The 24170-nt window shown below is 50.5% G+C and overlaps 1 protein-coding gene across 7 annotated transcripts in view; it reads right to left on the bottom strand.

Moving 5' to 3' along the window:
* Nucleotides 1-277: 277 nt before the first annotated feature.
* The window catches only part of WDR25 (WD repeat domain 25), a 38181-nt gene continuing 14288 nt past the window's right edge, over nt 278-24170 (bottom strand). Inside the window, exons 3-8 of one of the 7 annotated variants that reach the window (XR_013624818.1) lie at nt 22065-22212; nt 8524-8654; nt 6354-6524; nt 1958-2209; nt 635-1664; nt 278-577 (exon numbers count right to left, since the gene is read on the bottom strand). Coding sequence is in view for 2 of the 7 variants with exons in the window: in XM_068126058.2 (XP_067982159.2) it covers nt 1443-1664; nt 2069-2209; nt 6354-6524; nt 8524-8654; nt 22065-22212 (813 nt within the window). In the remaining 5 variants the exon portion in view is untranslated. Of the gene's footprint in view, nt 1665-1957; nt 2210-6353; nt 6525-8523; nt 8655-22064; nt 22213-24170 lie in introns of all 7 variants that reach the window. The other 6 variants (XR_013624816.1, XR_013624819.1, XR_013624817.1 and 3 more) reach the window with 6 other exon arrangements.

The raw sequence follows: 24170 nt of genomic DNA, 5'->3' as shown, positions 1-24170 counted from the left end.
AAGGAAGGAGAAATGCAAATTGAAAAGGAAAGGGGAACGGAGAGCACAGAGGAGACCATGTGAGGTGCGACGAAATAAGTTAAAAGGAGGTTGGAAGATCTGATTAAAACGAGGGGTGGGCAGTAAAGGCCATGTCAAAAATTTGGTATTTTGTGTACGTAATAAATATATGGCCTATTTATAGAGAACACAAAGGAAGCCATGAACTCACAGTAGGATCTAGTTGTCATTGAGAGTCTAAACAAGATATGAACACAAGTGTCACGATGAAACCAAATATTTTTACAAAATTTAAAAAAAGTTTATTTACTTGTATAACGTCAAAGCCTTTGTTTTTCTTTTTTAAGTGTACTGTACAGAAAGGGAAGGTCAATCGTCACCAGGAAGGAACTCCTGCAAACTAGGGGAGGGAATGAGTCAATCAGAATGAGTGGACAGACTGAACGTTGTGAATGAACCACCTCAGGACCAGGTGGGGCAGGTGCAACATCCCCAGCTTGAAGGTTGTGAATGAACCGGCTCAGGACCACGTGGGGCAGGTGGAATATCCCCAGGTCGAAGGTTGTGAATGAACCAGCTCAGGGCCAGGTGGACAGGTGTAATATCTCCAGGTTGAAGGTTGTGAATGAACCACCTCAGGACCACGTGGGGCAGGTGGAATATCCCCAGCCTGAAGGTTGTGAATGAACCAGCTCAGGGCCAGGTGGACAGGTGTAATATCTCCAGGTTGAAGGTTGTGAATGAACCACCTCAGGACCACGTGGGGCAGGTGGAATATCCCCAGCCTGAAGCTTGTGAATGAATCAGCTGAGTTTTTACCAACAATCCAAAAATGATATGGCAGTTTTCCCGAAACCAACTTAACTTCCTGAAGGTTCGAATCCAAATCCCCAATACTGTGTTGCCATGGAACCCGCAACCTCTGGGATGCCAGTCCAGTATCCTCACCAGTAATACACGACTGCACCCTAAATGTACAACCAGCAAAGTTCAATGAACGCACACAAACCAATAGCTTCAATTGTTTTAAACATTGGTGCCATGGTAACAACATGGCTCGATGAGCAGCATACTCGGTTTGGGTTTGAATCTTAATGGAGTCCTTGCCTGCAGGAGGCAAAGCATCACAGAGCACGAGGCCTTTAAAGAGACGCCATACTTGCCATCCCAACTACGATCGTTATATATCCCATTGGAAGAGCAGGAGCGTGGGCACACAATGGACCAAATGGCATCTTGCTGTCTCAAAGCTTCCTTAAATACAGTAAAACCTCTGAGCTGTACCTCTGGCATCTAAGTAATTGAACAGGTAACCCCTTCCTACGTTTCCAAAAACATTTTTTGACCACTGAAAAGTAGGATTTTAAATCACAATATTGTTCTACCCTTTATGTCCCAGCAACGGAGCCCATAACCCCATTACCTTTCACCACTACACTACATTAGTTCCACACAGCCAGGTCTCCTTTCCAGCCGGCCGAGGCAACTGTACGTGGTAGCACGGGATGCGGTTCTACCGCGAGACAAGGCCCGTCATGCGCGACGACGCTCCGCAGTCGCCTCGCTCGCTCGGGACAGTACGTGACAAGCCGGCCGTCCGCACTTCCCGACAACAGAAGAGTGCCGTCCGGGGAGAAGGCGCACGTCACGCCGTAACCCTCCACCTGCATGCACAAACAATTCAATAGTCCTCTTCTAAAGGTGCTCACAACAAACCACTAATTTCATGACTCAGAGAAACAGTCAACCTGACAGAACCAATGTGGTAACTCACAGCCTCATCTTAGTAATAGCTTACCAACACGATGGTAATAGCTTACCAACACGATGTACAAGTGATGGCTCGAGAGTAACAAAACAGAAACTATGGCCAACCAATGGCTGGCCTGAATTATCAAATGAGAATCATTTTGAGACGAAAACATTATTGCTCAAGAAGGTAATAAAAAGGTCTCACCAAACCAAAATGGTGTGTGCACTTGGGAGGTGCGAGAGAAATAGGAGGTTTAGAGAAGATCGGTCATATTTGTCTCGGTGAATCAAACCGAGAATGCTCGAGAGCCCGAACCTTGTGGCCTTCTAGCCTGCGGGTGCCGTCCATGCAGTAAGGCCGATGCGATGAAAAAAGTGCAATGTAGTTGCCATTCGTCTGAACGGCAAACGTCGGTTTGCAGGGGTTCAAGCACAGGCACGGACACGTGTATCGTTCCTATGAGACAAAATATGCGGACAGAGCGTCAACGTACGTAGAGTTGATAGTCCCACAAGAAAGGAACAATATGGATTCAGGACAAACAGGGCATGCATGGACCACATCTTCACATGAAGAACAATAACAGAACAATACAATGAATGAAATGGAATCCTTCACCGATCATTCATTCACTTGGAGAAAGCATTCAAAAGTGTGAATACGGAGGCAATGTGGAAGATACTGAGATGGTATGGAGTACCAGATACATTTGGACAGATTATAAACTAGAGTACCTACAATGGACACAAATATAGTGTAATCTATCTATAATTCCAGTAATCTCTGTGTGTATGTTTGTTTGTTTGTTTGTTTGTCTGTGACCGCTGTTTCTCGACAACTACCGGTCCGATATACTTGAAACTTGCCAGGTATATTGCTGGGGACCCGAGGATGTGCCTTTTCAAGGTTTCATATTAATCGGACAATTACTTACCGAGCTATGTCCAAAAAACGATTCAACCAATCAGAGAGCAGCGAGCTATCGCGTGTGCCGAACGTGGCGAACACACTCTGCCTCGGATGGCACATTTGAGAGCGTATTCATTTATTTCCCGTCGGCAAACTATGTTGGCGCTATGTTGGCGTTAAACGATGTTTTAAAACTAATTAAAACTAATTTGCGATTCTTTCGCTTTCCTGCGATATGCGACCTTCCGGAGCTCCTGTGAGAGCGTGCGCCATTACGGATAGTACGGGTACGGGCATGCCATATGTTGGCGTTAAACTATGTTTTAAAACTAATTAAAACCATTTCATGTAAATAGAGGGGGGGGGGATTGTCACTGTACTCGCAAGCCGTTCGCCGTTCGCTTTGGCGTTGCGAATGGACCAAAACATTTCATGGACCAAACCATTTCATGTAAAGCGTTCGCCGTTCGCTTTGGCGTTGCGAATACCCAAAACATTTCATGGACCAAACCATTTCATGTAAATAGAGGGGGGGGATATAATTTTAGATATATATATAGTACGGGCATGCCCTAGTATACAACAATGGACACAAATATAGTGTAATATACAACAATGGACACAAATATAGTGTAATATACAGCAATGCACACAAATGTAGTGTAATATACAACAATGGACACAAATATAGTGTAATATACAACAATGCACACAAATGTCGTGTAATATACAACAATGGACACAAATGTCGTGTAATATACAACAATGGACACAAATGTCGTGTAATATACAACAATGGACACAAATGTCGTGTAATATACAACAATGGACACAAATGTAGTGTAATATAGAACAATGCACACAAATGTCGTGTGATATACAACAATGGACACAAATGTCATGTAATATACAACAATGCACACAAATGTCATGTAATATACAACAATGGACACAAATATAGTGTAATATACAACAATGGACACAAATATAGTGTAATATACAACAATGGACATAAATATAGTGCAATATACAACAATGGACACAAATATAGTGTAATATACAACAATGGACACAAATATAGTGTAATATAGTGTAACACAATAGGTCTTTGTCTTTCCCTCGTGGTCCCCCTGTACTATCTTTCCCTCGTGGTCCCCATGTGCTGTCTTTCCCTCGCGGTCCCCCTGTGCTGTCTTTCCCTCGCGGTCCCCCTGTGCTGTCTTTCCCTCGTGGTCCCCCTGTACTGTCGTTCCCTCGTGGTCCCCATGTACTGTCTTTCCCTCGCGGTCCCCATGTGCTGTCTTTCCCTCGGGGTCCCCATGTGCTGTCTTTCCCTCGCGGTCCCCATGTACAGTCTTTCCCTCGTGGTCCCCATGTGCTGTCTTTCCCTCACGGTCCCCATGTGCTGTCTTTCCCTCGCAGTCCCCATGTGCTGTCTTTCCCTCGCGGTCCCCATGTGCTGTCTTTCCCTCGCGGTCCCCATGTACTGTCTTTCCCTCGTGGTCCCCATGTGCTGTCTTTCCCTCACGGTCCCCATGTGCTGTCTTTCCCTCGCAGTCCCCATGTGCTGTCTTTCCCTCGTGGCCCCCTGTACTGTCGTTCCCTCGTGGTCCCCATGTATGTCTTTCCCTCGCGGTCCCCATGTGCTGTCTTTCCCTCGTGGTCCCCATGTACTGTCTTTCCCTCGTGGTCCCCATGTGCTGTCTTTCCCTCGCGGTCCCCATGTGCTGTCTTTCCCTCGCGGTCCCCATGTGCTGTCTTTCCCTCGTGGTCCCCATGTGCTGTCTTTCCCTCGTGGTCCCCATGTGCTGTCTTTCCCTCGTGGTCCCCATGTGCTGTCTTTCCCTCGTGGTCCCCCTGTGCTGTCTTTCCCTCGCGGTTGTCAGCTCTTTCACGAGCCTCGATTCAGTATAGAAAAAATATATATATACATATATATATATAGAACAATGGACACAAATGTCGTGTAATATACAACAATGGACACAAATATAGTGTAATATACAACAATGGACACAAATGTCTGTAATATACAACAATGGACACAAATATAGTGTAATATACAACAATGGACACAAATATAGTGTAATATACAACAATGGACACAAATGTCGTGTAATATACAACAATGGACACAAATGTCGTGTAATATACAAGAATGGACACAAATATAGTGTAATATACAACAATGGACACAAATATAGTGTAATATAGAACAATGGACACAAATGTAATGTAATATACAACAATGCACACAAATGTCGTGTAATATACAACAATGGACACAAATATAGTGTAATATACAACAATGGACACAAATGTCGTGTAATATACAACAATGCACACAAATGTAGTGTAATATACAACAATGGACACAAATATAGTGTAATATAGAACAATGGACACAAATGTCATGTAATATACAACAATGGACACAAATATAGTGTAATATACAACAATTGACACAAATGTCATGTAATATAGAACAATGGACACAAATGTCGTGTGATATACAACAATGCACACAAATGTAGTGTAATATACAACAATGGACACAAATGTCGTGTAATATACAACAATGGACACAAATATAGTGTAATATACAACAATGGACACAAATGTCGTGTAATATACAACAATGGACACAAATATAGTGTAATATACAACAATGGACACAAATGTCGTGTAATATACAACAATGGACACAAATATAGTGTAATATACAACAATGGACACAAATGTCGTGTAATATACAACAATGGAAAAAATGCAGGTTGAAGGTACGAAAAATGCAACTTCAAAAATTCCAAATCCAGGGATGCGAAATTATTTCCCTTGATTCTTGTAAAGAACATCACGATGTATCAAAACATATCTCTGGGTGATCTTTTTGGAACTCCCTACCCGCCCCCCCCCCTACCTTGTGAGTTATTTTGGCCTAAACTTGGTAAAAGTACGAAAAACCCAAATTTCAGAGAGGGTTCTTAATCAATGGGGAGACTTGAACCCAACTTTGGTTTACAGAATTTGAAAGTCTGGTCCCTGAGGGAACAGCAATTGGAACATTTTCGGATCTGCATCATCTACAGGGTAAAGGGTTCGGTTGAAGTTAAAATAAATTTCATCATTTACCCCATGTCTGTAAACCTCCCAAAGTGAGTTTGGGGTTCAAGATATTTTTTTCTCGAAAGTTATATTCATTACGAGTCCAACGAGGTGCTTCACATGATGGGGTCATCGTAGTCAGGTCACTCTTTCACTTTATGATGACCTTTTCCAGGTCACAGGTCAAAGGGGATTTTGTTTTAGAATGGTGAGGAGATTTGTACTATGCGGATCCGAAAACCATCACATGGATTTTTCTAGTAAAATCTGAGAGGGTCGCTGGGTCGGGCAACAAAATGTCCTTTTCTGGTTCAGTTGGCGTTGGTGTATAGCGACCCACATTCATCTAAATGCAATAACTGTTTCATCACCTGTTGGCAAATCAACAGCAAGAGTGCAGACTAAATCATGAAACACCAAGGCATCCGACCATGTGCAGTACAAAGAGGAGGTCAACCTCCCACATTACCAATCTTGAAGGCCAAACTAGGTCTCTCATTCGTTCTTAGCAAGAGCAATCAATTATCTGTCACCTAATAGATCAACAGGTGCCATGCAAGAAGATGAGAATGCTGAAGAGCCTCACATGAAAGATTTGGTTGGAGAGTCGAGCGGCCGAGCCGAGGTCCCATGCCATGATGGTGCGATCGGCCGAATCGCGGCTCACGGCGTCCGTGCTCGCCAGGAACTCATCACCACCCGATAGGAACAGCAGATCGATCACCTGCTGGCAGTTTGTCATAAACTCCCTGCACACCTGCGTATCACATGGATCGAGGTAAACGTGCAACGAGAGCGGTACTCTCACCATGAAATAAAGTTGTGCACTTGGCTGGAATGTCAGCTAGATGAGTAGTTGTGGTCAGGTAAACACAGTCACTGTGAACTCACCAAGCTAAGGTACACTGTTTGGTTTGAACAGATGAAGATGAAGAAGAAGAAGCAGAGATTCCTTATGACCAGTAGTTTTAACCCGGAGACACGAAACATCACTTCTTCTTTTTTTTTTTTTGAAGTATATAAGATGGAGGCTCGTGTAAGAGCTAACATTACTGACAAAAAAACAAACGGACATATAAGACAAAATAAAGGGAGCGGGAGACAAGATGGGGAGAGGGGGAAGCACACAAGTACAACATTTGAGAGCAGGGACATCGGGAGATCTGTGGGAGGAAGAGGGCTTGGGGGGAGGCCAAAGTAAGAGCCAAATTAAGCCTTACTTAGGCCAAATTAAGAAGTTTGCTAACTCTGCACAGATCTAAAACAATACAATGTACCGTACCGTGAATAATTCATAAGGTGTACGTACCTGTAACACAACTGCCTGCCCTCTTCACAAGGTGTACGTACGTGTAACACAACTGCCTGCCCTCTTCACAAGGTGTACGTACGTGTAACACAACTGCCTGCCCTCTTCACAAGGTGTACGTACGTGTAACACAACTGCCTGCCCTCTTCACAAGGTGTACGTACGTGTAACACAACTGCCTGCCCTCTTCACAAGGTGTACGTACCTGTAACACAACTGCCTGCCCTTTTCACAAGGTGTACGTACGTGTAACACAACTGCCTGCCCTCTTCATAAGGTGTACGTACCTGTAACACAACTGCCTGCCCTCTTCACAAGGTGTACGTACGTGTAACACAACTGCCTGCCCTCTTCACAAGGTGTACGTACGTGTAACACAACTGCCTGCCCTCTTCACAAGGTGTACGTACCTGTAACACAACTGCCTGCCCTCTTCACAAGGTGTACGTACGTGTAACACAACTGCCCGCCCTCTTCACAAGGTGTACGTACGTGTAACACAACTGCCCGCCCTCTTCACAAGGTGTACGTACGTGTAACACAACTGCCTGCCCTCTTCACAAGGTGTACGTACGTGTAACACAACTGCCCGCCCTCTTCACAAGGTGTACGTACGTGTAACACAACTGCCTGCCCTCTTCACAAGGTGTACGTACCTGTAACACAACTGCCCGCCCTCTTCACAAGGTGTACGTACGTGTAACACAACTGCCTGCCCTCTTCACAAGGTGTACGTACGTGTAACACAACTGCCCGCCCTCTTCACAAGGTGTACGTACGTGTAACACAACTGCCTGCCCTCTTCACAAGGTGTACGTACCTGTAACACAACTGCCTGCCCTCTTCACAAGGTGTACGTACCTGTAACACAACTGCCCGCCCTCTTCACAAGGTGTACGTACGTGTAACACAACTGCCTGCCCTCTTCACAAGGTGTACGTACGTGTAACACAACTGCCTGCCCTCTTCACAAGGTGTACGTACGTGTAACACAACTGCCCGCCCTCTTCACAAGGTGTACGTACGTGTAACACAACTGCCTGGCCTCTTCACAAGGTGTACGTACCTGTAACACAACTGCCTGCCCTCTTCACAAGGTGTACGTACCTGTAACACAACTGCCCGCCCTCTTCACAAGGTGTACGTACGTGTAACACAACTGCCTGCCCTCTTCACAAGGTGTACGTACCTGTAACACAACTGCCTGCCCTCTTCACAAGGTGTACGTACCTGTAACACAACTGCCCGCCCTCTTCACAAGGTGTACGTACGTGTAACACAACTGCCTGCCCTCTTCACAAGGTGTACGTACGTGTAACACAACTGCCCGCCCTCTTCACAAGGTGTACGTACGTGTAACACAACTGCCTGCCCTCTTCACAAGGTGTACGTACGTGTAACACAACTGCCTGCCCTCCCACAGCAAAATGCGTGCTCCTCTCCTCACCTTTCCAGCTCGACGATCCCAGGCCTTGATCACGGGACTAAAGCCGGCGGACAAAAAGAGACTGGGGTTAGAAGGGTGCGGTGCAAGAGTCATCAAGGGTGCATCTTCCAGTAGGTCGAGCTCCACGCAGCCTAAAAGGACACAGGAAGTTCCATTCAGAGAGCTCCATGGCACATGACACAAGAAGCCAAAATCGATCCGCACTTCACGAGAAAAGAGCCAAAGCCGCGACTCGAGCACTCTGCGTGTGTGTCCGTCAGTGAGTGAGCGAGTCTGCACCGATTATTAGATCTACTGTAATCTATATGCCCTGGCAAGGATCACCATTGTAAGATGCTGGGTTGTTCTTTCAACGATTTGTCCATTTCTGAACACGAGGGTTTTACCAAGAACGTCAAATCATAGAAGAACCGAGCACGTGGCGGGCATTCACAAAGTACTACAAACGAGGTTCGCATATGGTATTCAAATACACTGTGGATGGGTCTGTGTGGGTCATGTACTCTCAAGGGTCGACCGAGGCCTCACTGTCTCCCGTGTTTTCGGTTTTATATCCAGGTAACCACCACAAATACAGGAACCTTGAGACTGAAGGGATGTCGGCTTTCCCAATTTCCAGGATAAAAGACCAAGAACTGAAGGATGTGAGACTGTTTTTAACAATAAAACAAACATGTATACACTGTGTTCATTTACTGGATTATATAAACCACTACACGAACGGATCCTGCAAACATGAAATGTTGAGGGGAAACGCAGTCAACGTGAGGGAGGTCGGGACAGTCACTCGCATCACATCACTCGGCATCAGCACCTGAAGGCTCGCCATCTCACCTGGAGGACAACAGGTAAACGTAGCTATTGCTGTGCTTAATGACAATACGTTTTCTGGGAGGTATGGGGAGAGGGTTTATGAGGAAGAGAGGTATGGGGAGAGGGTTTATGAGGAAGGGAGGTTTGGGGCGAGAGTGTGTATGAGGAAGGGAGGTATGGGGAGAGAGGGTGTATGTGGAAGGGAGGTTTGGGGAGAGAGGGTTTATGAGGACGAGAGGTTTGGGGAGAGAGGGTGTATGACGACGAGAGGTATGGGGAGAGAGGGTGTATGAGGAAGGGAGGTATGGGGAGAGAGGGTGCATGGAGGAAGGGTCGTATGGGGAGAGAGGGTGTATGAGGAAGGGAGGTTTGGGGAGAGAGGGTGTATGAGGAAGGGAGGTATCGGGAGAGAGGGTGTATGAGGAAGGAAGGTATGGGGAGAGAGGGAGTATGGAGGAAGGGAGGTTTGGGGAGAGAGGGTGTATGGAGGAAGGGTCGTATGGGGAGAGAGGGTGTATGGAGGAAGGGAGGTTTGGGGAGAGAGGGTGTATGGAGGAAGGGTCGTATGGGGAGAGAGGGTGTATGGAGGAAGGGTCGTATGGGGAGAGAGAGAGTGTATGAGGAAGGGAGGTTTGGGGAGAGAGGGTGTATGGAGGAAGGGTCGTATGGGGAGAGAGGGTGTATGGAGGAAGTGTCGTATGGGGAGAGAGGGTGTATGGAGGAAGGGTCGTATGGGGAGAGAGGGTGTATGAGGAAGGGAGGTTTGGGGAAAGAGGGTGTATGAGGAAGGGAGGTTTGGGGAGAGAGGGTGTATGAGGAAGGGAGGTATCGAGAGAGAGGGTGTATGAGGAAGGAAGGTATGGGGAGAGAGGGTGTATGGAGGAAGAGAGATTTGGGGTTAGAGGGTGTATGGAGGAAGGGTCGTATGGGGAGAGAGGGTGTATGAGGAAGGGAGGTTTGGTGAGAGAGGGTGTATGAGGAAGGGAGGTATCGGGAGAGAGGGTGTATGAGGAAGGAAGGTATGGGGAGAGAGGGTGTATGAGGAAGAGAGGTTTGGGGAGAGAGGGTGTATGAGGGCGAGAGGTGGAGTTGCACATCCCCCGCTGAGATCCAGCCAGGAGGTGGAGTTGCACATCCCCCGCTGAGATCCAGCCAGGAGGTGGAGTTGCACATCCCCGCTGAGATCCAGCCAGGTGGTGGACTTGCACATCCCCGCTGAGATCCAGCCAGGAGCTGGAGATGCACATCCTCCGCTGAGATCCAGCCAGGAGGTGGAGTTGCACATCCCCCGCTGAGATCCAGCCAGGAGGTGGAGTTGCACATCCCCGCTGAGATCCAGCCAGGTGGTGGACTTGCACATCCCCGCTGAGATCCAGCCAGGAGCTGGAGATGCACATCCCCGCTGAGATCCAGCCAGGAGCTGGAGATGCACATCCTCCGCTGAGATCCAGCCAGGTGGTGGACTTGCACATCCCCCGCTGAGATCCAGCCAGGAGGTGGAGTTTCATATCCCCCACTGAGATCCAGCCAGGAGGTGGAGTTGCACATCCCCCACTGAGAGGCAGGAGGTGGAGTTGCACATCCACCACTGAGAGCCAGGAGGTGGAGTTGCACATCCCCCGCTGAGATTCAGCCAGGAGGTGGAGTTGCACATCCCCCGCTGAGATCCGGCCAGGAGGTGGAGGTGCACATCCCCCGCTGAGATCCAGCCAGGAAGTGGAGTTGCACATCCCCCGCTGAGATCCAGCCAGGAGGCGGAGTTGCACATCCCCCGCTGAGATCCAGCCAGGAGGCGGAGTTGCACATCCCCGCTGAGATCCAGCCAGGAGGTGGAGTTGCACATCCCCCTCTGAGATCCAGCCAAGAGGCGGAGTTGCACATCCCCCGCTGAGATCCAGCCAGGAGGCGGAGTTGCACATCCCCCACTGAGATCCAGCCAGGAGGTGGAGTTGCACATCCCCTGCTGAGATCCAGCCAGGTGGAGTTGCACATCCCCCGCTGAGATCCAGCCAGGAGGTGGAGTTGCACATCCCCCGCTGAGATCCAGCCAGGAGGTGGGGTGCACATCCCCCGCTGAGATCCAGCCAGGAGATGGAGTTGCACATCCCCCGCTGAGATCCAGCCAGGAGGTGCAGTTAAACATCCCCCGCTGAGATCCAACCAGGAGGTGGACTTGCACATCCCCCGCTGAGATCCAGCCAGGAGATGGAGTTGCACATCCCCCGCTGAGATCCAGCCAGGAGCTGGAGTTGCACATCCCCCGCTGAGATCCAGCCAGGAGCTGGAGTTGCACATCCCCCGCTGAGATCCAGCCAGGAGGTGGAGTTAAACATCCCCCGCTGAGATCCAACCAGGAGGTGGACTTGCACATCCCCCGCTGAGATTTTTTTTTTTTTTTTGTGTATACTGAATCGAGGCTCGTGAAAGAGCTAAGATTTATTTCACAAACAAATCAACCAGACAAACAAAATATACAAAAAGAGGGAGCGGAAGACAAGATGGGGAGAGAAGGGGAAGCACACAACCACAACATTTGAGAGCAGGGAGAAGTGTGGGAGGTTAGAGGGCTTGGGGGCAGGAGGCGTGGGAAGGGGAGGGGGGGGGGGGGGAGAGGTATAAAACACAAGGGGACCGAAATTAGCGGGGGTAGAAAAGATCAAGGTTTTGGATGGGGGAGGATAAGAGATGGTGGTGAACAGCTGTTTTAAAGACCTGGAGGGTGGAGTGGGATTGAAGAGAGTGAGGGAGTTTGTTCCAGAGGCGGGAGAAAAGAGGAATGAAGGAGTGAAGGTGAGCAGAGAGCCGAGATTTTGGCAGTTTAACCATAAGAGGGTTGCAGGCAGATCTTGTGCGACCTGTAGGAATATTTGGGGGACAGAGCCCAGACAGGGCTGGGGGGGCAAGGCCAAAGAGGAGTCGGTAGGAGCTGGAGTTGCACATCCCCCGCTGAGATCCAGCCAGGAGCTTGAGTTGCACATCCCCCACTGAGATCCAGCCAGGAGGTGGAGTTGCACATCCCCCGCTGAGATCCAGCCAGGAGGTGGAGTTGCACATCCCCCGCTGAGATCCAGCCAGGAGGTGGAGTTGCACATCCCCCGCTGAGATTCAGCCAGGAGGTGGAGTTTCATATCCCCCACTGAGATCCAGCCAGGAGGTGGAGTTGCACATCCCCCACTGAGAGGCAGGAGGTGGAGTTGCACATCCACCACTGAGAGCCAGGAGGTGGAGTTGCACATCCCCCGCTGAGATTCAGCCAGGAGGTGGAGTTGCACATCCCCCGCTGAGATCCGGCCAGGAGGTGGAGGTGCACATCCCCCGCTGAGATCCGGCCAGGAAGTGGAGTTGCACATCCCCCGCTGAGCTACAGCCAGGAGGCGGAGTTGCACATCCCCCACTGAGATCCAGCCAGGAGGCGGAGTTGCACATCCCCCTCTGAGATCCAGCCAAGAGGCGGAGTTGCACATCCCCCGCTGAGATCCAGCCAGGAGGCGGAGTTGCACATCCCCCACTGAGATCCAGCCAGGAGGTGGAGTTGCACATCCCCTGCTGAGATCCAGCCAGGTGGAGTTGCACATCCCCCGCTGAGATCCAGCCAGGAGGTGGAGTTGCACATCCCCCGCTGAGATCCAGCCAGGAGGTGGGGTTGCACATCCCCCGCTGAGATCCAGCCAGGAGATGGAGTTGCACATCCCCCGCTGAGATCCAGCCAGGAAGTGGAGTTGCACATCCCCCGCTGAGATCCAGCCAGGAGGTGGAGTTGCACATCCCCCGCTGAGATCCAGCCAGGAGGTGGGGTTGCACATCCACCGCTGAGATCCAGCCAGGAGGTGGGGTTGCACATCCCCCGCTGAGATCCAGCCAGGAGGTGGGGTTGCACATCCCCCGCTGAGATCCAGCCAGGAGGTGGAGTTGCACATCCCCCGCTGAGATCCAGCCAGGAAGTGGAGTTGCACATCCCCCGCTGAGATCCAGCCAGGAGGTGGAGTTGCAATCCCCCGCTGAGATCCAGCCAGGAGGTGGAGTTGCACATCCCCCACTGAGATCCAGCCAGGAGGTGGAGTTGCACATCCCCCGCTGAGATCCAGCCAGGAGGTGGAGTTGCACATCCCCCGCTGATATCCAGCCAGGAGGTGGAGTTGCACAACCCCGCTGAGATCCAGCCAGGAGGTGGAGTTGCACATCCCCCACTGAGATCCAGCCAGGAGGTGGAGTTGCACATCCCCGGCTGAGATCCAGCAAGGAGGTGGACTTGCATATCCCCCGCTGAGATCCAGTCAGGAGGTGGACTTGCACATCCCCCGCTGAGATCCAGCCAGGAGCTGGAGATGCACATCCCCCGGTGAGATCCAGCCAGGAGGTGGAGTTGCACATTCCCTGCTGAGATCCAGCCAGGAGGTGGAGTTGCACATCCCCCACTGAGAGCCAGGAGGTGGAGTTGCACATCCCCCGTTGAGATCCAGCCAGGAGGTGGAGTTGCACATCCCCCGCTGAAATTCAGCCAGGAGGTGGAGTTGCACATCCCCCGCTGAGTTCCAGCCAGGAGGTGGAGTTGCACATCCCGCTGAGATCCAGCCAGGAGGTGGAGTTGCACATCCCCTGCTGAGATCCAGCCAGGAGGTGGAGTTGCACATCCCCCGCTGAGATCCAGCCAGGAGTTGGAGTTGCACATCCCCCGCGGAGATCCAGCCAGGAGGTGGAGTTGCACATCCCCACTGAGATCCAGCCAGGAGGTGGAGTTGCACAGCCCCCGCTGAGATCCAGCCAGGAAGTGGAGTTGCACATCCCCCGCTGAGATCCAGCCAGGAGGTGGAGTTGCACATCCCCCGCTGAGATCCAGCCAGGAGGTGGAGTTGCACATCCCCCGCTGAGATCCAGCCAGGAGGTGGAGTTGCACATCCCCCGCTGAGATCCAGCCAGGAGGTGGAGTTGCACATCCCCCGCTGATATCCAGCCAGGAGGTGGAGTTGCACAACCCCGCTGAGATCCAGCCAGGAGGTGGAGTTGCACATCCCCCACTGAGATCCAGCCAGGAGGTGGAGTTGCACATCCCCGGCTGAGATCCAGCAAGGAGGTGGACTTGCATATCCCCCGCTGAGATCCAGCCAGGAGGTGGAGTTGCACATTCCCTGCTGAGATCCAGCCAGGAGGTGGAGTTTCACATCCCCTGCTGAGATCCAGCCAGGAGGTGGACTTGCACATCCCCTGCTGAGATCCAGCCAGGAGGTGGAGTTGCACATCCCCCACTGAGAGCCAGGAGGTGGAGTTGCACATCCCCCGTTGAGATCCAGCCAGGAGGTGGAGTTGCACATCCCCCGCTGAAATTCAGCCAGGAGGTGGAGTTGCACATCCCCCGCTGAGTTCCAGCCAGGAGGTGGAGTTGCACATCCCGCTGAGATCCAGCCAGGAGGTGGAGTTGCACATCCCCCGCTGAGATCCAGCCAGGAGGTGGAGTTGCACATCCCCCGCTGAGATCCAGCCAGGAGTTGGAGTTGCACATCCCCCGCGGAGATCCAGCCAGGAGGTGGAGTTGCACATCCCCCTCTGAGATCCAGCCAAGAGGCGGAGTTGCACATCCCCCGCTGAGATCCAGCCAGGAGGCGGAGTTGCACATCCCCCGCTGAGATCCAGCCAGGAGGTGGAGTTGCACATCCCCCGCTGAGATCCAGCCAGGAGTTGGAGTTGCACATCCCCCGCGGAGATCCAGCCAGGAGGTGGAGTTGCACATCCCCCTCTGAGATCCAGCCAAGAGGCGGAGTTGCACATCCCCCGCTGAGATCCAGCCAGGAGGCGGAGTTGCACATCCCCCACTGAGATCCAGCCAGGAGGTGGAGTTGCACATCCCCTGCTGAGATCCAGCCAGGTGGAGTTGCACATCCCCCGCTGAGATCCAGCCAGGAGGTGGAGTTGCACATCCCCCGCTGAGATCCAGCCAGGAGGTGGGGTTGCACATCCCCCGCTGAGATCCAGCCAGGAGATGGAGTTGCACATCCCCCGCTGAGATCCAGCCAGGAAGTGGAGTTGCACATCCCCCGCTGAGATCCAGCCAGGAGGTGGAGTTGCACATCCCCCGCTGAGATCCAGCCAGGAGGTGGGGTTGCACATCCACCGCTGAGATCCAGCCAGGAGGTGGGGTTGCACATCCCCCGCTGAGATCCAGCCAGGAGGTGGGGTTGCACATCCCCCGCTGAGATCCAGCCAGGAGGTGGAGTTGCACATCCCCCGCTGAGATCCAGCCAGGAAGTGGAGTTGCACATCCCCCGCTGAGATCCAGCCAGGAGGTGGAGTTGCAATCCCCCGCTGAGATCCAGCCAGGAGGTGGAGTTGCACATCCCCCACTGAGATCCAGCCAGGAGGTGGAGTTGCACATCCCCCGCTGAGATCCAGCCAGGAGGTGGAGTTGCACATCCCCCGCTGATATCCAGCCAGGAGGTGGAGTTGCACAACCCCGCTGAGATCCAGCCAGGAGGTGGAGTTGCACATCCCCCACTGAGATCCAGCCAGGAGGTGGAGTTGCACATCCCCGGCTGAGATCCAGCAAGGAGGTGGACTTGCATATCCCCCGCTGAGATCCAGTCAGGAGGTGGACTTGCACATCCCCCGCTGAGATCCAGCCAGGAGCTGGAGATGCACATCCCCCGGTGAGATCCAGCCAGGAGGTGGAGTTGCACATTCCCTGCTGAGATCCAGCCAGGAGGTGGAGTTGCACATCCCCCACTGAGAGCCAGGAGGTGGAGTTGCACATCCCCCGTTGAGATCCAGCCAGGAGGTGGAGTTGCACATCCCCCGCTGAAATTCAGCCAGGAGGTGGAGTTGCACATCCCCCGCTGAGTTCCAGCCAGGAGGTGGAGTTGCACATCCCGCTGAGATCCAGCCAGGAGGTGGAGTTGCACATCCCCCGCTGAGATCCAGCCAGGAGGTGGAGTTGCACATCCCCCGCTGAGATCCAGCCAGGAGTTGGAGTTGCACATCCCCCGCGGAGATCCAGCCAGGAGGTGGAGTTGCACATCCCCACTGAGATCCAGCCAGGAGGTGGAGTTGCACATCCCCCGCTGAGATCCAGCCAGGAAGTGGAGTTGCACATCCCCCGCTGAGATCCAGCCAGGAGGTGGAGTTGCACATCCCCCGCTGAGATCCAGCCAGGAGGTGGAGTTGCACATCCCCCGCTGAGATCCAGCCAGGAGGTGGAGTTGCACATCCCCCGCTGAGATCCAGCCAGGAGGTGGAGTTGCACATCCCCCGCTGATATCCAGCCAGGAGGTGGAGTTGCACAACCCCGCTGAGATCCAGCCAGGAGGTGGAGTTGCACATCCCCCACTGAGATCCAGCCAGGAGGTGGAGTTGCACATCCCCGGCTGAGATCCAGCAAGGAGGTGGACTTGCATATCCCCCGCTGAGATCCAGCCAGGAGGTGGAGTTGCACATTCCCTGCTGAGATCCAGCCAGGAGGTGGAGTTTCACATCCCGCTGAGATCCAGCCAGGAGGTGGAGTTGCACATCCCCCGCTGAGATCCAGCCAGGAGGTGGAGTTGCACATCCCCCGCTGAGATCCAGCCAGGAGGTGGAGTTGCACAACCCCGCTGAGATCCAGCCAGGAGGTGGAGTTGCACATCCCCCACTGAGAGCCAGGAGGTGGAGTTGCACATCCCCCGTTGAGATCCAGCCAGGAGGTGGAGTTGCACATCCCCCGCTGAAATTCAGCCAGGAGGTGGAGTTGCACATCCCCCGCTGAGTTCCAGCCAGGAGGTGGAGTTGCACATCCCGCTGAGATCCAGCCAGGAGGTGGAGTTGCACATCCCCCGCTGAGATCCAGCCAGGAGGTGGAGTTGCACATCCCCCGCTGAGATCCAGCCAGGAGTTGGAGTTGCACATCCCCCGCGGAGATCCAGCCAGGAGGTGGAGTTGCACATCCCCACTGAGATCCAGCCAGGAGGTGGAGTTGCACATCCCCCGCTGAGATCCAGCCATGAGGTGGAGTTGCACATCCCCCGCTGAGATCCAGCCAGGAGGTGGAATTACACCTTCCCCGCTGAGATCCAGCCAGGCGGTGGACTTGCACATCCCCTGCTGAGATCCAGCCAGGAGGTGGAGTTGCACATCCCCCACTGAGAGCCAGGAGGTGGAGTTGCACATCCCCCGCTGAGATCCAGCCAGGAGGTGGAGTTGCACATCCCCCGCTGAGATCCAGCCAGGAGGTGGAGTTGCACATCCCCCGCTGAGATCCAGCCAGAAGTTGGAGTTACACATCCCCCGCTGAGATCCAGCCAGGAGGTGGAGTTGCACATCCCCCGCTGAGATCCAGCCAGGAGGCGGAGTTGCACATCCCCCGCTGAGATCCAGCCAGGAGGTGGAATTACACCTTCCCCGCTGAGATCCAGCCAGGAGGTGGAGTTGCACATCCCCCGCTGTGATCCAGCCAGGAGGTGGACTTGCACATCCCCCACTGAGATCCAGCCAGGAGGTGGAGTTACATACGTCCGACCACAATTCCACCTCCTTGCAGGTGTACAGCAGGGATTTCACACAATTTATATATTTACCTTTTAATTACAATTGTGGCCAAAAATATTGGCACCCTTGCACTTTCTTCAAATAATGCACCATTTCTTCCAGAAAATTGTTGAAATTAAAAAATATTTTGGTATCCACATTTGTATTTCTTTGGTTTGCAGTGGAACAAAACAAAAGAAGGTGAAAAATAAATAAATCACTAAATCTTAGCTTATTCCACACAAAAATCTTAAAATGGCCCAGACAATATTATTGGCACCTTTTAGAAGTTATTAGAAAGAATTATATTTCAAGCAGGTGATTCTCCTTTACTTTGGAATTGAACTCACCACCTATGGTGAGTTGCAGGTGCCTGCAATATAAACATAGGAGCAATACCCCTGGCAATCGCCTGGTAGAATAAACAGTATACAGCACTGACTAAAGATATTTTCAACCAATTTCAATGGTTGCTAGAAGACAGGGCAACATGTCGAATCATACTAACATAATCAAAGAGATTAAACACAAACAAACAAAAAAAAACTATTTTGGGCCCCACCTCACTCTCTCTCCCCCTCACACCTCCCCTCCCCCCAACCCCGTAGACATAATCAGACCCCAATTTTTCTAATGCCTTGAACAAACATTGTTCCAAAATGGGTGATGAAGATTGTGGTGAAGTTTCGTCAAAATTGCGTGTGTAGGTTTTGAGAAGAAAGCAAATACCTATTTTGGGAGGTCAAACATGATACCACTTTGCCCCCCTTAGACCCAGATTTTTTAATGCCGTGAACAAACATTGGTACAACACGGGTGATGAACGATGTGGTCAGGTTTCAGCGAAATTGCATGTGTAGTTTCTGAGAAGAAAGGAAATACCTATTTTGGGAGGTCAAACCTGGATCCACTTTGCCCCCGGTCGACCCCCTCAGACCACCATTTTTTCAATGCCGTGAACAAACTTTAGTCACAAAACAACAAATATAATTTGTGCCAAGTTTGGTCACAATCCCTTCAGCGGTTTCGGAGGAGAAGTTGCAAGTGTTTACGGACGGACGACGCGCCATCGCATAAGCTCCCCTGAACTTCGTTCCAGGTGAGCTATACATCACTCATTCAACCAGTTTGAATGGAGAAAGGGAGTTATTCTGCTGCTTTGTGTCACCGTGTGCACCGCAATGAGCATGGAGAAAATAAAGAAAACCAGAGAATTGTCGAAGGAGGGCAGATACAAAATTGTAGCCAAGCATGGACAATCTCAAGACTACAAGTCCATCTCCAGAGACCTTGATGTTCCTGGGTCCACCGTATGCAATGTTATCAGGAAGTTTAAGGCCCATGGCACTGAAGCCAACCTCCATGGACATGGACACAAGAGAAAACTTCATCGAGGATTGCAGCGAAGGATTGTTCGAATGGTGGAGAAAGAACCTCAATAAACTGCCAAACAGATTCAATCTGACCTTCAAACACAAGGTACAACAGTTTCAACTCGCACCATCCGTCGTCAACTCAATGAAAGGGGATTCTATGGTAGGAGACCCAGGATAACCCCACTGCTGAGAGAGAGACATAAGAAAGCCCGATTGGAGTTTGCCAAAACACACCTCAACAAGCCAAAATCCTTCTGGGAGAATGTCTTGTGGACAGATGAGACCAAATTAGAGCTTTTTGGTAAAGCACATCATCTCTATGTTTACAGAAAACAACATGAAGCCTTCAAAGAAAAGAACACCTTCCCCACAGTCAAACATGGAGGAGGTTCAGTGATGTTTTGGGGTTGCTGCCCTGCCTCTGGCACTGGGTGCCTTAAATGTGTGCACGGCATCATGAAACAGGAGATTACCAAGGCATTTTAGAGCGCAATGTTCAACCTAGTGTCAGAAAGCTTGTTCTTTGTCGAAGGTCATGGGTCTTGTAACAGGACAATGACCCCAAACACACTTCAAAAAGCACCCAGGAATGGTTCACGACAAAATGCTGGACTGTTCTGAATTGGTCAGCAATGAGTCCAGATCTAAATCCCATTGAAAACCTGTGGGGAGATCTGAAAACAGCAGTTGGGAGAAGGCACTCTTCAAATCTGGGAGAACTGGAGCAGTTTGCACAAGAAGAGTGGGCCAAACTGCCAGTAGAGAAGTGGAGGAAGCTCATTCATGGCTATAGGAAGCGCGTGACTGTAGTTATTTTGTCCAAAGTCCGTGCTACCAAATATTAATTATAGGGTGTCAATAATTTTGTTAGGGCCATTTCTTTTTATTTTCTGATTTAAAAGGATATATTAGGTTCTGAATTTAAAAAAAACAAAGGTTCTGTAATATTAACAGTGAAATAAGGAATTGTGGAGACCAAATACGTTTGTCAATTTCAACGTATTTTTAGAAAAAAAATTGAGTTATTTGAAAAAAGTACAAGGGTGCCAATATTTTTGGCCACAACTGTATATTTCCACATTTATTGAAAACTCATGTTTATTGGACTATTGATCTGGAGAAAGCATTCGATAGGGTTCCACGCGAAGTTTGACATGGGCATTGAGGAAGTTAGGAGTGGAGGAATGGTTGATCAGAGTAGTGATGGCAATGTATGAGAGAGCGCACACAGCTGTAAGGACGAAGGACGGGAACAGTGGTGAGTTTGAGGTGAAGGTGGGAGTGCATCAGGGGTCGGTACTAAGTCCACTACTATTTGTAGCTGTGATGGAGGTGCTGGCTCGGAACATAAAGGAGGGTTTACCGTGGGAATTATTGTAAGCAGATGATCTGGTGTTGATTGCAGAAAGTATGAATGGACTGAAGGAGAAGATGAACAAGTGGAAGGAATGTATGGTGACAAAAGGTCTGAAGGTGAATATCAGAAAGACGAAGGTGATGGCAAGTGGTAAAGCATGTGGTGAGGTGGAAAGAACTGGGAAGTGGCCGTGTGCTGTGTAAGGTGTACGGACATTCAAGTGTAAGGTGTGCACAGAGGGAGCTGCAGATGGAGGAAATGTTGAGTTGGATCTTGGAGATGGCGTGAAGCTGGAAGGTGTGAAAACATTTTGCTACCTCGGAGACATGCTGAATGGAGAAGGTGGATCAGACTCGGCAACGGTTGCTCGAGTGAGATGTGCATGGAAGAAGTTTCGGGAACTGAGTGGCGTGCTGATGAGGAGGAGAGTGTCGCTGAAGCTGAAGGGAAAGGTGTATGCTGCATGTGTGAGAAGTGTTATGATTTATGGGAGCGAGACATGGGTAATGAACGTAGAGCAGCAACGAAGGCTGGAAAGGGTGGAAATGCGAATGGTTCGATGGATGTGCGGAGTATCGTTGAGAGAGAGGAAGACAAATGATGAATTGCGAAAGATGATGGGAATATTGCCTGTGATTGATGCTGTGAAGAGGAACAGGCTGAGATGGTTTGGTCATGTGTTGAGGAAGGATGAAAGTGACTGGTTGAGAAGAGTGATGGAAATTGATGTAGAAGGAAGTAGAGGACGGGGAAGACCGAGAAAGACTTGGCTAAAGATGGTGGAAGAAGAAATGCGGGCAAGGGGGTTAACAAGGAGAGATGCAGAAAATAGGGCAAAATGGAGAAGATTGTCATGGGGACCGCAAGGCTAACCCCCGCTCTAGCAGGGAAAATGGCCTTAAAATGCCTGTTGTGTTGTTGTTGAGACATGCTGAATGGAGAAGCTGGATCAGACTCGGCAACGGTTGCTAGAGTGAGATGTGCATGGGAATAGAGCCTGTGATTGATGCTGTGAAGAGAAACGGGTTGAGATGGTTTGGTCATGTGTTGAGGAAGGATGAAAGTGACTAGTTGAGAAGAGTGATGGAAATGAATGTAGAAGGAAGTAGAGGACGGGGAAGACCGAGAAAGACTTGGCTAAAGATGGTGGAAGAAGAAATGCGGGCAAGGGGGTTAACAAGGGGAGATGCAGAAAATAGGGCAAAATGGAGAACATTGTCATGGGGACCGCAAAGCTAATACCCGCTCTAGCAAGGAAAATGGCCTTAAAATGCCGATTGTTGTTGTTGTTGTTGTTGTTGTTGTGCTGTTTTGGACTATTGTGAGAATCTCGTTTGTACAATTTGTGAACGCCCCATGTGTTTAGTAATTTTAAGATTTCACATTATTTGTAAAACTCAAGTGTTCGGAAATGCAGAGCTAGTGTACGTGCAAAATATAACCATCTGCACCTTGTGGACTCTTGTAATGCACACGTACAGAAAACCCTCCCAATATCAACGAGGTACCAGTTTCCACATCCGACACGTAGATCTTGGCATCAAAGCCAGCAGAGAGGATCGCACAGCCATTGCAGGTCCAATGTGCGTCCCGCACGGCTTTTGTGTGCTGGTTCATGGTCCACAAACAGGCCCCGCTTTCCACGGCATCCCACACCTACACAAAACATACATAAGACATCGGTAATAAACACGACACAATAGCGGGTAGTTCCAGTAAATCAACATGATATACACAACACTATTCTCTCTCGACTTTCATGCAAATGGAGGGAGAACTTCTTCCCATCTCAGTGCCAGTTCTCCTGCCTCATCTTCCATTGAGAAGCCTTTGGCTGTGCCGTTCTGGAAAGGGGGAGGTGAGAGGGCATGGGACTGCATGTACCGGCACAATCAACACATCTGAACTCCAAGTCGGATTCCGTTCAGGAGACCTTTTATCAAAATGGCGAAGCATTCATACAAAAAGTGCTGCCCCCAGGGCAGCAAAGACATGCAGTCCTCATAGTGACAAACACCATAGTCAAAGACAACATTCATCCCCACCATCACGGTGCGCGTTTCATCCCCCCATGTGCCCATCATAAACAAAGAAAAAAACTTTAATTAAATATATAAGCACGGGATGGGTCGAGTGTTGGATGTAGGGATGAGGTGAATGTCAATAGAGGCCTAATCTCGTGCTAAACGTAATGCCATCCCAGCAAAATGAGCATGGCAGGCAGAGGGTGCATGTCTATAGAGGCCTAGTCTAGGGCTAAACGTAATGCCATCCCAGCAAAATGAGCATGGCAGGCAGAGGGTGCACGTCTATAGAGGCCTAGTCTAGGGCTAAACGTAATGCCATCCCAGCAAAATGAGCATGGCAGGCAGAGGGTGCACGTCTATAGAGGCCTAGTCTAGTGCTAAACATAATGCCAACCCAGAAAAATGAGCATGGCAGGCAGAGGGTGCACGTCTATAGAGGCCTAGTCTAGCGCTAAACATAATGCCAACCCAGAAAAATGAGCATGGCAGGCAGAGGGTGCACGTCTATAGAGGCCTAGTCTAGGGCTAAACGTAATGCCATCCCAGCAAAATGAGCATGGCAGGCAGAGGGTGCATGTCTATAGAGGCCTAGTCTAGGGCTAAACGTAATGCCAACCCAGCAAAATGAGCATGGCAGGCAGAGGGTGCACGTCTATAGAGGCCTAGTCTAGCGCTAAACATAATGCCAACCCAGAAAAATGAGCATGGCAGGCAGAGGGTGCACGTCTATAGAGGCCTAGTCTAGGGCTAAACGTAATGCCATCCCAGCAAATTGAGCATGGCAGGCAGAGGGTGCACGTCTATAGAGGCCTAGTCTAGCGCTAAACATAATGCCAACCCAGAAAAATGAGCATGGCAGGCAAAGGGTGCACGTCTATAGAGGCCTAGTCTAGTGCTAAACATAATGCCAACCCAGAAAAATGAGCATGGCAGGCAGAGGGTGCACGTCTATAGAGGCCTAGTCTAGCGCTAAACATAATGCCAACCCAGAAAAATGAGCATGGCAGGCAAAGGGTGCACGTCTATAGAGGCCTAGTCTAGCGCTAAACATAATGCCAACCCAGAAAAATGAGCATGGCAGGCAGAGGGTGCATGTCTATAGAGGCCTAGTCTAGGGCTAAACGTAATGCCATCCCAGCAAAATGAGCATGGCAGGCAGAGGGTGCATGTCTATAGAGGCCTAGTCTAGGGCTAAACGTAATGCCAACCCAGCAAAATGAGCATGGCAGGCAGAGGGTGCACGTCTATAGAGGCCTAGTCTAGCACTAAACGTAATGCCAACCCAGAAAAATGAGCATGGCAGGCAGAGGGTGCAAGTCTATAGAGGCCTAGTCTAGCGCTAAACATAATGCCAACCCAGAAAAATGAGCATGGCAGGCAGAGAGTGCACGTCTATAGAGGCCTAGTCTAGCGCTAAACATAATGCCAACCCAGAAAAATGAGCATGGCAGGCAGAGGGTGCACGTCTATAGAGGCCTAGTCTAGCGCTAAACATAATGCCAACCCAGCAAAATGAGCATGGCAGGCAGAGGGTACACGTCTATAGAGGCCTAGTCTAGCGCTGAACATAATGCCATCCCAGCAAAA

The sequence above is a fragment of the Myxine glutinosa genome, chromosome 10 (genome assembly GCF_964187855.1).
Source record: "Myxine glutinosa chromosome 10, kmMyxGlut1.1, whole genome shotgun sequence".
Taxonomy (NCBI): Eukaryota; Metazoa; Chordata; class Myxini; order Myxiniformes; family Myxinidae; genus Myxine; species Myxine glutinosa.
The sequence above is the reverse complement of the archived record's forward strand: the minus strand, read 5'-3'. Positions and strand labels throughout refer to the sequence as shown.